We start from the raw sequence: 12,511 nt of genomic DNA on the forward strand, positions 1-12,511 counted from the left end.
GATCAGCAGACAGCTTTAGTCTGCTGGAACACCCAGGGACATGGATCGCCAAGTCTGCTTTCACTTGCAAAAATGGTACCGTGCCAACCCACACCAGCCAGAACTCTTGTATTCGTGTGTTTTGAGACAAACAATAATGATTTTCAATTTCTTAATAGTGCTAATGCTAATTGTACCTGATTACATCATCTCTTCTGTTCACGACATTCAACCTTTGCTTTTTCAAATATGTGAAAACCCAGGAACCCTCTAGCATCCACGAGGAAGCATGAAAGCACAATGTTTGAATGTATATCCATAAGATGCTCGTGAATGTATGGGAAAGTGTAATGTTGTTTTGTTGTTAAATCTGAGGTGACGGCCACAGGTTAGCCCTCACCTCCCAGGTGATACGTCCCTCCCGTGTTGATGGCGAGGGGCGAGGCGGAGCGCACGGCGGATGTGTCGTCCCCATCTATCGTCAGCATGGCGAAGTTGTCCTTGGCAACCAAACGGATCGCATGCCACTGGCCGTCGTTAAGGCCTGAGCCTGGGGGGAACGGAGACAAACGAGTTTCATTTCAATTCAAAAGCATTTTCAGGCATCTGCAGGTGAGTCAGCACTTTCTGATCAGCAGAAAGAGGTTTTAATCATCCTTGAGAACCAACCACGTTCACCGTTTGAGTGGGTGTTGAGCGTGTTTGAAGCGCGTTGAAGACATTATGTTTGGAAGATCTGCATGCTTTCTTTCAACCTTTTGCAAGAATGCTGGACAAGCACGCTCTGTTCGCACGACGACTGCCTACTTCAGGAGTCAAAGAAATTAAAAGCAAAAATGTTGTGGTTTGATTGGAGTCCACTTTGTTGCAGAAGACAGACAAAAGCCTCAGACTTCAACAGGATTGAGGAAAATGGGAGTGATTCATGGTGAATCAAAGGTGCGTGGGTGGGTGCTGAAAGTGGAAGACTCAATCCTCTCTTCAAATATGCATCAACCTCTTCCTGTTTACTTCCCACTTTCTCACCGCCGTTTTGTATTTTTAAAATCTTCAATCATTGCACTCCGGAGTTTTGGTTTGGCACTTGCACTTTAGACTGAGTTACCTCCTGTTCCTCTACCTCCCTCCCTGGTGCTCTCCACTTCCCTCCAGTGTCATTCTCATGCCGGTGTCCCTCATCCCTTTTCTCTTTTGCCCCTCCCTCACTCACTGAGTGCAGCTCCCAGTCTCAAGGCCCCTGTGTCTCAACTCCATTAACTCTCAGAGAACCTTGTTTGCATCTGAGCGGCAGAGTGCACGTGTGTGTGCTTACGGGGGGCACTTTGTGTAAGTGTGTATGAGTCTGTAATTTTCTGTATTGTGTGCATATGTCATTGTCGCCAGTGTGTGTGTGTGTGTGCAAGAGGTTTGTGCACTCCTGTTCTCTCCCCTCTCTTGTAGCTGTGCTCCATTAAATATGAGTGATGTTTTAGAAAAGGACATTACTACTGGAGCCGAGAGAGAAGCCGGCTCACTCTCATCACCCTCTCCTCTATACATCACCTCTCACTGACACCAATCTCTATTCATTCCTCCCTCCCTGCTTTCCTTCTCTGTCCCTGATTCTCTCACCTGTTTCTTTATTTCCTGTCCTGCATTTGACTTTTTCTTTGATATTTTCATTTTCGTGCTTCCTTTGAGTCCATCTGATGAACTGCCATTATTCAGATTTTGCTGTTGAGGACACTTTAGTTTAGTGAGAGGCCATGTGTCGAGTGTGGACTAGTTCTGTAGTCAAGCCAAAACACATTCAACACAGTATTTTGCATTTGTCAGTAGTTTGGGTCCATCTGTACACCTTCTTCTACATATTTCTATGTTTTTTTCTCTCATCAACATCTTCATTATGTGCATCAAGTTACCATTGTCCTGTAAGTGAAGAGGAGGTGACCAAGTAACTGGATTATTGCCCTCTGTGCCCGTTAAAAAACACATTCTTTTTGCTTCTAATAATTAAAAATGATTGATACAATTAAAGACAAAGGTCAAGTGATGTTCAGTAAAAATGGGAGATATTCCTGGTAAGCACATGGCCCTGGACAACAGAGTAGCAATGCATGAGTGAAAGTTCCTGTTATCCTGCTTTAATCACTTTGGATGAGAGAGCAGCTGATCAGATGTCGATACATACATTACACCATGAAGCAGGATACTATTAATGACTTTATCTGACCATATGACAGAAGCGGAACTGACACATATGGGCCCCTGCTCTGGCATTCCAGCAGGGCTTTATGTCCACCATCACCATGGCGACGTGTGAGTGTGAGGTACATGTATCGTTAAAGAATTATATTAAGAAGACGCACAAATTTTATGTGCTCTAAAACTCATTTTTCATCCACATCACCTGTACAGTACCATCCTGTTTCTCACTTTAAACTCAATTCAACTTGGAATTTCTTCATTTGTTTCCCATCACCTGCAACTGACTCCCCCACTCCCACCCCCCCCCCCCACCTACACACACACACACACACACACACACACACACACACACACACACATACACACACAAACACTCAGTCTACGTACACTCATTTATTAACATTCTGGATTCATGGTTTATGATACTCCCAGTGGATTCTGGAAGCTGCAGTCAGCCCCCACTACTCAACATCACTTTGATGTATCATTTCTGTGTGTCCTTTTTTCTCCAATGAATTTTATAACTGATGTTTTTATCTCTTTATCTTGTGTGTACAAACTCTTTAAGAATTTTCACAGTACTCTGTAAATGAAATGCATTTTTAATATTATTATTGTTACCATTTCCATCCTTGACTTTTATACAAAGTTGGTTAAATGCAATATTTAAAGTGTAATGACATCAATGTAAGTAAGCTAAGCTAATCTTTGGGGTGTGTATGACAAGGTGAATTCATGTGAATGGATCTATAATAAGCATATCACAGTTGTGCCTGCTAACAAATCACTCTGTGTCTGAGATGACCAACTCCAAATTTAAGGTAATACTAGCCCTAATGATAATCTTTTTATTTAGTAAGAGAGAAAATGGAAGTGAAGTGCTTTATAGACTGGTGTCAGAATTAAAGTGTGCTGATGATGCTAACGCTAAACGGCACTTGCTAATATTCTGAAATTATTATGGTCCTGTCTAAACCACTAAGGAGAACTTTATGGATCAAGAATCCTCATGAGTCACCATGTTTAACTACGACCGACTCAGCTACTTCTGGTGCCTCCTCAGAAAGACCAAAGCAGTTTACAGTGGATGCACAATCCTTGGAAGTGAACATTAATGTCAATAAACTAGGAATGTTAGAATAGCCAAAGTTGTAGCAACATCAAAGTAGTCCTTCTCTTTATTGTTGTCCTCACAGTGCACTTCTTGTATTTCTGCTCAAATTAAACTTTGTGTATTCTTAATTCATTTTAAAATTGTTTCAGTTTCAGTCGGACCAAGCATGCATAATAAGCTTATAACCACAGCCTAGCTATTGCTTCATAACTCTAATAAATAAAAGCTATTGATCCAAGTCCATCACCACACCTTTATCCTGACACCAGTCTTCAAAGCACTTCATTTCCTTTTTCTTTCTTACTTACTGTAAAGACTCAGTTAGGCTAGCATTAGCTACCAGCATTTATGCTAAGAGTTTTTGTCATTTCTCACACATTCAGTGAACTTTTAACAGGCATGTCTATGACGATGTGCTCATTATAGCTTGGTTAAGACCCAATCAGGTGGCATGCAAAATAGACGCAGCAAAATAGAAAACAGCTATCCCTGCTTTAGCAACTTTCAAAATGAATAACTGAAAATGAAAGACTGGTGGACGTTAGAAGGCAGATTCTGTGTAATTTTCAACATAGCAGAGGTGATTTTCCTGTCGTAGGAAAGGACCAGAATGTTTCTGGTACAAGCAACCTGCTGCTGGCAGGGTTGGTTCCAAGATTGACAGCCAGGGAGATGTAGGAGGTGCAGGAGCAGATGGGGAGGTGACATCTGTCAGGAAGAGGCTGAATATTTCTGAGCATGAACTCAACCTCGCTCAGCCCAGCCTGGAAGAGGTGGAATGGACAATTACTGCAGCGGCATTTTTGCGATAGAAAAATACAGACAAACAAATAAAACCTGTCCATCCATCCATCCATCCATCCATCCATCCATCCATCCATCCATCCATCCATCCATCCATCCATCCATCCATCCATCCATCCATCCATCCATCCATCCATCCATCCATCCATCCATCCATCCATCCATCCATCCATCCATCCATCCATCCATCCATCCATCCATCCATCCATCCATCCTCCCTCTACCTGTCTTCCCAAATAGAGAGAAAATGCTTAATCAGCCAATTTAACTCATGTAGCTAACTAAAAGCTGCTAATTTGCACATCTTCAGACATGAGACGCACATAGATAGAACATAAAAGAATCAGGGAGAACCCAGAACCAGCTTTCTGTGAGGTGACAGTGCTAACCACAGCACCCCCGGTGTGGCCCTATGCTAACCTCATTTAGGATAACCTCCTAAGGATAATAAAAAGTGATCTCATTTACAGAGGATGCACATTCAGTGAGAAAGTGGAATATGTACAGAACACTTGTGTCAAATAAAGTGGAGCGAAGCCGTAGAACCGAGGACAACTCTGACTGTCTTTGCAACTCTACTTCAATGCCTGAAAGACAAAGAGGCTGACGTGCAGAGTGAGAACGATGGCAGGTGAAATATTACATCTAATGACAGAAACAGAGGAGACTTAGGCACTTTGGATTCATGTGATGGGGAGGATGTGCTTTGCAGTGAAGATACCCCATGATTGAATTCATGCAGCAGCGTGACATCATCGGATATTCATGCCAATCCGTGTCTGCATGCACGTTAAGGCCTTTAGACCAGACAGCCTTTCAATATGCTTCAATTATTGTGATAAAAATGGGGAACTATTGGGGAAACTATAGTTCCAAATGTGGAGAAGGAGAGGTATTTTTTCCATTGCACATCGAACACCAGTTAAAACAGGAACTTACAGGGAAAAAAGGTGCCCAGACAACACGTCGTTTTAACCAACACAATTTAAAACGATGAATTTTTGATGCCGTTACCCTAATAGCACCCATCTGAAGTTATTCAGGAATATTGATCCTAATTTTACAGAAGAGAATGGTTCGAAAACAGGGTTGGTGGAGGCAGGTGGGCACCCTGTCAGCCATTAGACTGTAGTAAAGGATAAAATATTTAGTGTTTATGAACAGGACAGGCAGGCAGACTGACAGACAGACGGATGGACGGAGGGATGGACGGACGGACGGACGGATGGACGGACAGGCAGGCAGGCAGGCAGGCAGGCAGGCAGACAGACAGACAGACGCTTTATTTGTGTGCTCCATCTTTTTCCATTCTCCCTTTTGGCATCATTAATCAATGTTCTACCTTGTCTCCTCTCCACCTGTTTCTGTTACATATCGATCTGGTGTGTACAATAATGCATTTTGTCTGCTATGAATTTATGGGCCCCTCTGGTGCCCCTGAATCCATCCCCCTCCCCTCCCTCTCTGCCACTCCAAATATTCGCTTCTCCAACGTGATTTGAAGGTACGCTGATATGCGAAATCTTAATCCCTTTCTATAAACACCAATGAAAAAAGCACACACACACAAACACACACACGCAAACACACACACGCAAACACACACACGCAAACACACACACACACACACACACACACACACACACACACACACACACACACACACACAGACAGGAGGAATAAAACAATATAACATTCTAATCGAGGTGGCTTTGCTATGTGTTTCCCTCACATCTCCGCCTCAGGCTTCCTCTATTATTATAACGACTTGCGATTTGGACGGTGCGGATAACCTCGCATGCGTGTCTCTGTGACTGATGGCACATCTATATCTCAAAGGAACATGATATTATTTCTTCTGGTTCCTCTGATGGGTGTGAAGACACAAAGAAAAAGGGGATCTGCGCACAAATGCCACATTTTATCATCTCTGGATATTGCCGCTTCACTGCTAATGCAGTCAAACACTGACTGACTTTGCAGAATGTGGTGCACCTCACTGAAAATGTGATGAAATGCAATATTTCAGAGATGATGTGAAACAGACCAATTTACTGAAACGACAGACCAATAATGCTTATTTTCAGAGAGAACACCCTCTTGTAATCAGGACCTTTAACGGCTGTACTTCTCACACATACGTCTTTGGTGGGGCTGCTCACAGTGGCCCACCAGAGCCACATTCCTCTTATTTCTCCCATTTCTTGCAAGTTTACTGTTGTTGCCTCATATTTGATCAAACCGCCTGGTTTGAAAAATTGACTTTTAACAGCAGCAGCTGACAGTGTCCCTGCCGTATAGAATTGCCGTATTGAAACACTTGCACGTAGCCTGCCCTGCTCCTCCTGCAGGCTTGTGCCGACAGTTTGCACAGGTGTGAAAACACGTTTCTTTAATTTGCTACAGATTTAAAACAACAATCTGTCAACTTTCATCCATGAAAAGAGAAAAACTGCCATGAAATGAATGGAGTCTCTGTGTTTTTGTCATCTTCCACATTTCCTTGTACTTCTGCATAAACTGTTGCTAATCCCTTATGTATTCCAACGATCTTTAGGGAGGTTATACAAAAAAAATCCCATTTTCTCTTTCTTCTTCTTCCTGCATCAACATCACTCCTCATGCACATTCACAGGCTCAACTCAGGTGAATATTATGTACCTTCAAGGGGCATCAGATGTTGCTGTCTTGGAGAACTTTAGAGAACTTAAATCAGTCAGAAGTGAAAATACCCTGAACATCTATTCAAAAGATGGTAAAAATGTTTGTACACTGAGGCTAATTCAGGTCAAATTTAACCCTTATTTATTGGGACCAGCATGGGTCAAATCAAGGCGGATGATGGTTTTATGAGAGAATTAAATAAGAATGTAGAGAAGAAGACAGGAAAGCAGCCATCACCCTTGACTACAATACCAACAAAGGAAGAGTGGACCACCTTGAATAAATAACAGACCAACTGTCTCTCATGATATTCCACAAAATAATAGATATATTAGCCTAAAATAGGCTACATTTCCTTTATCACATAGACTGAGCTGAACACTGTCTGGAGGGCAAGCGAGTAGAACTGGAGGTGGTACTTTTTGGAGGAGCTTGGAAAGGCCCTTGGGACTCCTTCCATGCAAAAGTGACAACACCTTCCCCACAAAGTCACTTGAGCAGCACCCGTGAGGGTAGCACAGCGGCCTGAAGCTGGCCTTGATCAAGAACTCACACAAGAAGCCAACAACATGGGACAGAAGAGGAGAAGATGGACCTTCTATCCTGCACTGGACAGCAAAAAAGCAAATGTGGGAGACGTGCAAGCTCTAACAGGATTTAGAACCACTGCTTTGAATGCAGTGATTAGACTATAATACACTTTCTTAGTTGTTTATAATACATTTTATATGTTTTATGTGCTAACTGGTAAATGTTGCATCCATATTGATAATAATAATTTTTTATGATATAAATGCAATGATAATGGTGGTCAAACATGATCATAAAAATTCCAGTTCCAGAGTGTTTATGTCACTTTAAAATTCAATAAAATATATTTAACTTATTATGGCTTTCACATTTTATATAACAGGACAAAATACATAATACATGTATTAAATATTTTCCCTCCAAAAATGAGTGTTGTAAAATGTAAAAACTCTCACTGCTCTCTGAAACATTTAATAAGGTTTAATCATACATTTATTAATGTGACACAGTCTATTTAGACATTGTGAATAGATCTGTAGTTTACAATTTTGCATAAATACTTATTGTGACTGAAGGCTGAAGATAAAAGGATAAAGAATATGTTCAATAATTGATATAAACCCATGCTGACGAAAATGAAAAAAAAAGCAGAAACAAGTTATAACCACAGAAAGGATGGTATATTCTATAAAACTAAAGAGCATTTGTGTATAATGATACAGTATGTTGAAAAGATGTATTAATTCACTGAAATATTAAAAAGGCTTTTCTACTCCTTTTGTTATTTAAAGTGCCACATAGTGTTATACTAAAGATTCATTATTAGAACATACACATTTGTCTCCCAAACAGCCCAATGAAAGCAAATTTCCCCACTGTTGTGCAAGGACCTTTCCTACCCTCTTAGGAAATTAAATTCCCCATTTCTGCTAATGTGCTGCAGACTGTAAATATTGTTTCCATGGGAACAACACTGGTAGCCATTAATTTAACAATTAATGAAGAGTGCTGGTTAGAAGTTAGCTTCCTTAATGCAAAGGTCTGACATTTTGTGTTGAAATTATTAAAAAAGGCTTCTCTTTACTTTTTCTTTATGAAATCTTTCATTTCAGGTGATTTAAAAAAAACTGAAAACTTTTCTTGCTGAGCAACCATCCGAGCTGAGCTTCCAGTTCTCTTTTAGCAAAGCTGGAGCTCATGACTGATGAGGAGAACCAGTAGAAGAGTTGGATGCTTAATGAGTAAGTAAAAGGAAAGTGATAGGCAAATTAGATCCCTGCAGGAATCACAACTAAGTACTCTATTAACGGCTACACACAGATAGTTAAAGAAACATTCCCAGCCTCATCTCCCTGTAGATCTGCCTGCAAAGGCCTCGTCTTTCCTTACGTTTCAACCTCTGTCTCTCATCTGGGGAGGGGGAGGTAGATGAAGCGACAGAGGTTGTCTCTTAGGAAAGAAAAGCATCTTTCTGCTGGTCACAAACAGCCTCAGGGTACACGCACACACACGCACACGCACACACACACACACACACACACACACACACACACACACACACACACACACACACACACGAATATGTCTATGCAGAGGGGGATTTTGTGGGTTCCCTGTAGTGGACAAGATGAAGTGTTCCTGTAGCTCAGTCTCCAATCAGAAAAAATAAAAGATTTAATGACCTGGGGCCAACTGTAGCGGGAACAAGGTTGTGAAAAAGGATACTGAGGTAACTGGACACCATAAGACATATGAATATTTTATCCACCGCCTCTCTCCTTTCATCTACACTTTCTTTTCCTCAGCACCTGCTGATTTATTCGGACTCTTCCTTCAAATCCCCACTGAAATCGCAAAACTGCGCGGCTGACAGAGTAATGCTAATGAAACAGTCATGATAGGAAAGGTGGGTGGCTTTTCTCTTTGGGGAGTATCACCTTCTTCCAAAAGACGCAGATAAAAAAAACAAGCAAAACATTATCCATCCACGAGCCACAAAAATGCACGGGGACATTTTGCATTGTGCCTTTGGGGTGAATGCATAAATCAGACAGATGTATCTCAGGTGGACTGGCTTTTTATAATCATGTTCACGCTCTCAGTAATTCACTCATTCTGAGCTTATCAAATAATGAAGGTTGGTCAGGTGCTGTGTTAGATTTCACGCAACGATGTGATCATTATCCCTCTGGCATCCTTGTTAAAATCCAATGGCTGTAAAGACGTTTGATGTTCCCTACACAACAATAATACATTCTTTAGGACACTGGCCTATATAAATTCTAGTTTGGATTGGGGTTCGTTTTAGGATTAGGGCAATACCGTATATATATTTTTTATCAAGAATCAAAAATTTGTTGACGGCATTTCACAATAGTCACCCAATCACAAATTGCCACACAATGTCTCAAAGAGTTACTATAGGATTACTTCAGAGTGAAAAGAGACTAAATTCTTCACCTATAGAAGCAGTTTATAGCAGTATTATGTCATTCTCTCTAAATTGCTGTAGGCTGTTTAACTTTTGTCATACTGGAGACGTCTCTGTGTGCGTCTGCTCTCTGTATAAACTATCCTCTGAGATACAAAGAAAGAACACATCGCCTGCATAAAGTACAGCTCAAGAGCATCAAAATGTCTCTCCCAGCACAATTGTGTGTCCGGACTAAGCATTTTGCGTGATTTCTGCTGCGCTCCAACTGTGTTGCTAAGACAAGACGACACTGTGGCTTCATACTCAGATGCTAATAACATAATCAAAGCAAAGGGAAGCTGTGCTTGAGTCTGCCAGGCTGTGTTTGCAAGCATATTCTAGTAATACTGATGTAATCGCGGGCTCAGGCCCAATTAGCCTCCAAGGTAACCCCATAATAATCCCTACCCCTGGGCATAATGGCCTTTTAAAGCAGCACTGGACAGAATAAATGAGGGTGAATACTCAAAAAGGAAAATAAAGAGGAAAAGACAGGCAAGGAGAGACATGAAGCTTCAGCCTAAATCTTCTTTGTGCTTCATTGTAGTTTGAGGCTGTTAAACATCTCCAATCATGTGAATTTTAATCTCAACGATAGAAATTAATCTGTTTTGACTCACCTGATGACAGGTCCACCCGATTGTTGCCAGCAGCTTTTGTCAGGTTGATGCGGACCACCGCTCTGCCGTCCTCCAGGGAGATCTCCAGGGTGCCGTCGTCGAGATTGCTGAACACGAGGAGCCCGTCAGGGTTCCACGTGCGGAACTGGAAGCCAAGCGATATGGTGTTGTGACCGGCTCGGCCCGGCAGCTGCAGGAAGCTGGTGGCGTTGAAGAAGACCGGGAAGGTGTGAGTCTCCACACAGGAAAAGGACAAGTTACGCTGTTGGGACAGTTTCAGAGAGGCAAGAAAACAGAGACGGGAAGTGAACCATCATTAAAAAGTAAAACATGAAATCAAAGCTAACCTCTTGAACTTCTGCATAATTCACCTCCTGAACCACAATCAAAGGCTGATCCTTGTACATGACACGTAAAGTTGAGCAGCAACCTCAGCAACTGTAGGTGTTTGTCAGCTGAAGAACAAACATTTTCACAGAATATGGAGCTAATATTCGATCCCTGTGCTACCACTCAAATCATTAGTGGGCACTCGATATCAACCTGCATCTCTAACTGAAGATGAATCCTGATTGCCTCAGCCTTGGTGTGTGTTTTTGGAAATTCTAGAGCAGATCTGTTGTGATTGGAAATGAGGGGTTGCGCGACTCATTAGAGGGAATTAGAGGTACTGATTAAATGGACTTGATTAATGCCTCCGTTTGTTTAATCAGTTTAGAGTGAAGTTGATACACTGGCCAGTCAGTGAGGAAAGATGGGAGTTTGCACAGAGAGTGGCTCAGTAAATGAATTATCATAACCTACTCATGCAGCAGTCATCTAGAGGGTCGTACAAAGCTAAGTGAGGTATTTAGTATTCCAAATTCTGGTCCAATGGGTCAAACCAAAGCGCTACACAGTTGTTTCAGTCTTTGTGAGCAACAGTAAAATGACAGTAAAGCAAACACATGTAGAGGCCAGTGATGGGTCAGTTAAAGAAGAATTTGATTAATGAATTTTTATTATGGCACCTCAAATAATTGCTCAACAATTGTAGTAAAATAAACTGTGCTGATCTAGTCATGCTGGTTTGCTCACAAAGCTGGAGGTGTCCAGCTTCTTCCGGCGAGCCAGGTCCGTAATGTTGTCCCCGTTGTAATTGATGCTCTCCATGCAGCCTTTAAAGTTCTTCCTCCCTCCTCCGAGGGGTTTCCCGCTGTACGGCATCCCCCCAAAACTCAGCTGGAGGAAAACCAAAGGACAAAATCCCAAAGTGACATGTGGAAAATGCAAATGTTCATCCAAAAAGCAAAAAAGACACAAATAACTGCAAAAACTTAAAATGTCCTAGTCAAAAATCATAAGACTGAACACAGCTACATAAACTGATATTTTATAGTTTATAGTATATTAGTATATAATGAAGTTTAACAGAATAAGTTGCAGTGTATATTTTTAGAATGCCAGAGCACTGCAATAGCACTGTGGCGGTTTGTAGGCAACAAGTGAGACACCAGGGAAATTGAGGTGAGGAGAGGGAAGCTAATAAACAGGCATCAAGTGGGAAGTGCTGTAGGGCAGTGAAATAATGAAAATGTAAGCTGCTTCATGGTTTCCACAGCTTAATGCCTGTTTTTTGTCCTTCAGACATAGTTGTGAGTGCTGATGGGAGCCAAAAGGAGATTGTCCGCCTGTCTTTTATGATGCTACACTGGTCTGTGTAATTACTGCCAAGGGTAGAAGACACACAAATGTGTTTGGATATTTAGTCTGATATGCTTAAATGGAGGCAGAAAATAATATGTGGGCTCAACACAGAGGGAGCATTATTCTAATGTGATGCCGGGACTCAGGAGGCTGAGCAGGACATCCATTAAACTCAGGTCAAAGTGTCCAACACAATGAGAATCAAATTAATGTGAAACTGCCCGTGATTGGTTACTGCCAGGAATGTTCACCTCTGTCCAGTTGGTTTCTCACTTTGTGAAGAAAATCCTAATGCGTTCTGTTAACTTACCAATCAGCGCTAAATGCCTAATCACCGAAACTTTTAAAAGTGTCCTTAGAAAGCTCCAATTTCTTTGTGAGTGGTTTGCTTTTGGACCCCCTGCTCACAAGGCCATTCATTTCGCTTGTTCCGCTGCCCGGAGCGGCTGGAGG

The 12,511-nt window shown here is 41.8% G+C and overlaps 1 protein-coding gene across 2 annotated transcripts in view; it reads right to left on the reverse strand.

The window, feature by feature from the left end:
• Nucleotides 1-12,511, reverse strand: part of cntnap2a (contactin associated protein 2a) — a 212,935-nt gene that overhangs the window by 79,140 nt on the left and 121,284 nt on the right. For both annotated transcript variants that reach the window (XR_003889730.1, XM_029842494.1), the window contains exons 8-10: nucleotides 11,450-11,593; nucleotides 10,373-10,634; nucleotides 380-529 (exon numbers count right to left, since the gene is read on the reverse strand). Coding sequence is in view for 1 of the 2 variants with exons in the window: in XM_029842494.1 (XP_029698354.1) it covers nucleotides 380-529; nucleotides 10,373-10,634; nucleotides 11,450-11,593 (556 nt within the window). In the remaining variant the exon portion in view is untranslated. The remainder of the gene's footprint in view (nucleotides 1-379; nucleotides 530-10,372; nucleotides 10,635-11,449; nucleotides 11,594-12,511) is intronic.

The sequence above is a fragment of the Takifugu rubripes genome, chromosome 10 (assembly GCF_901000725.2).
Source record: "Takifugu rubripes chromosome 10, fTakRub1.2, whole genome shotgun sequence".
NCBI lineage: Eukaryota > Metazoa > Chordata > Actinopteri > Tetraodontiformes > Tetraodontidae > Takifugu > Takifugu rubripes.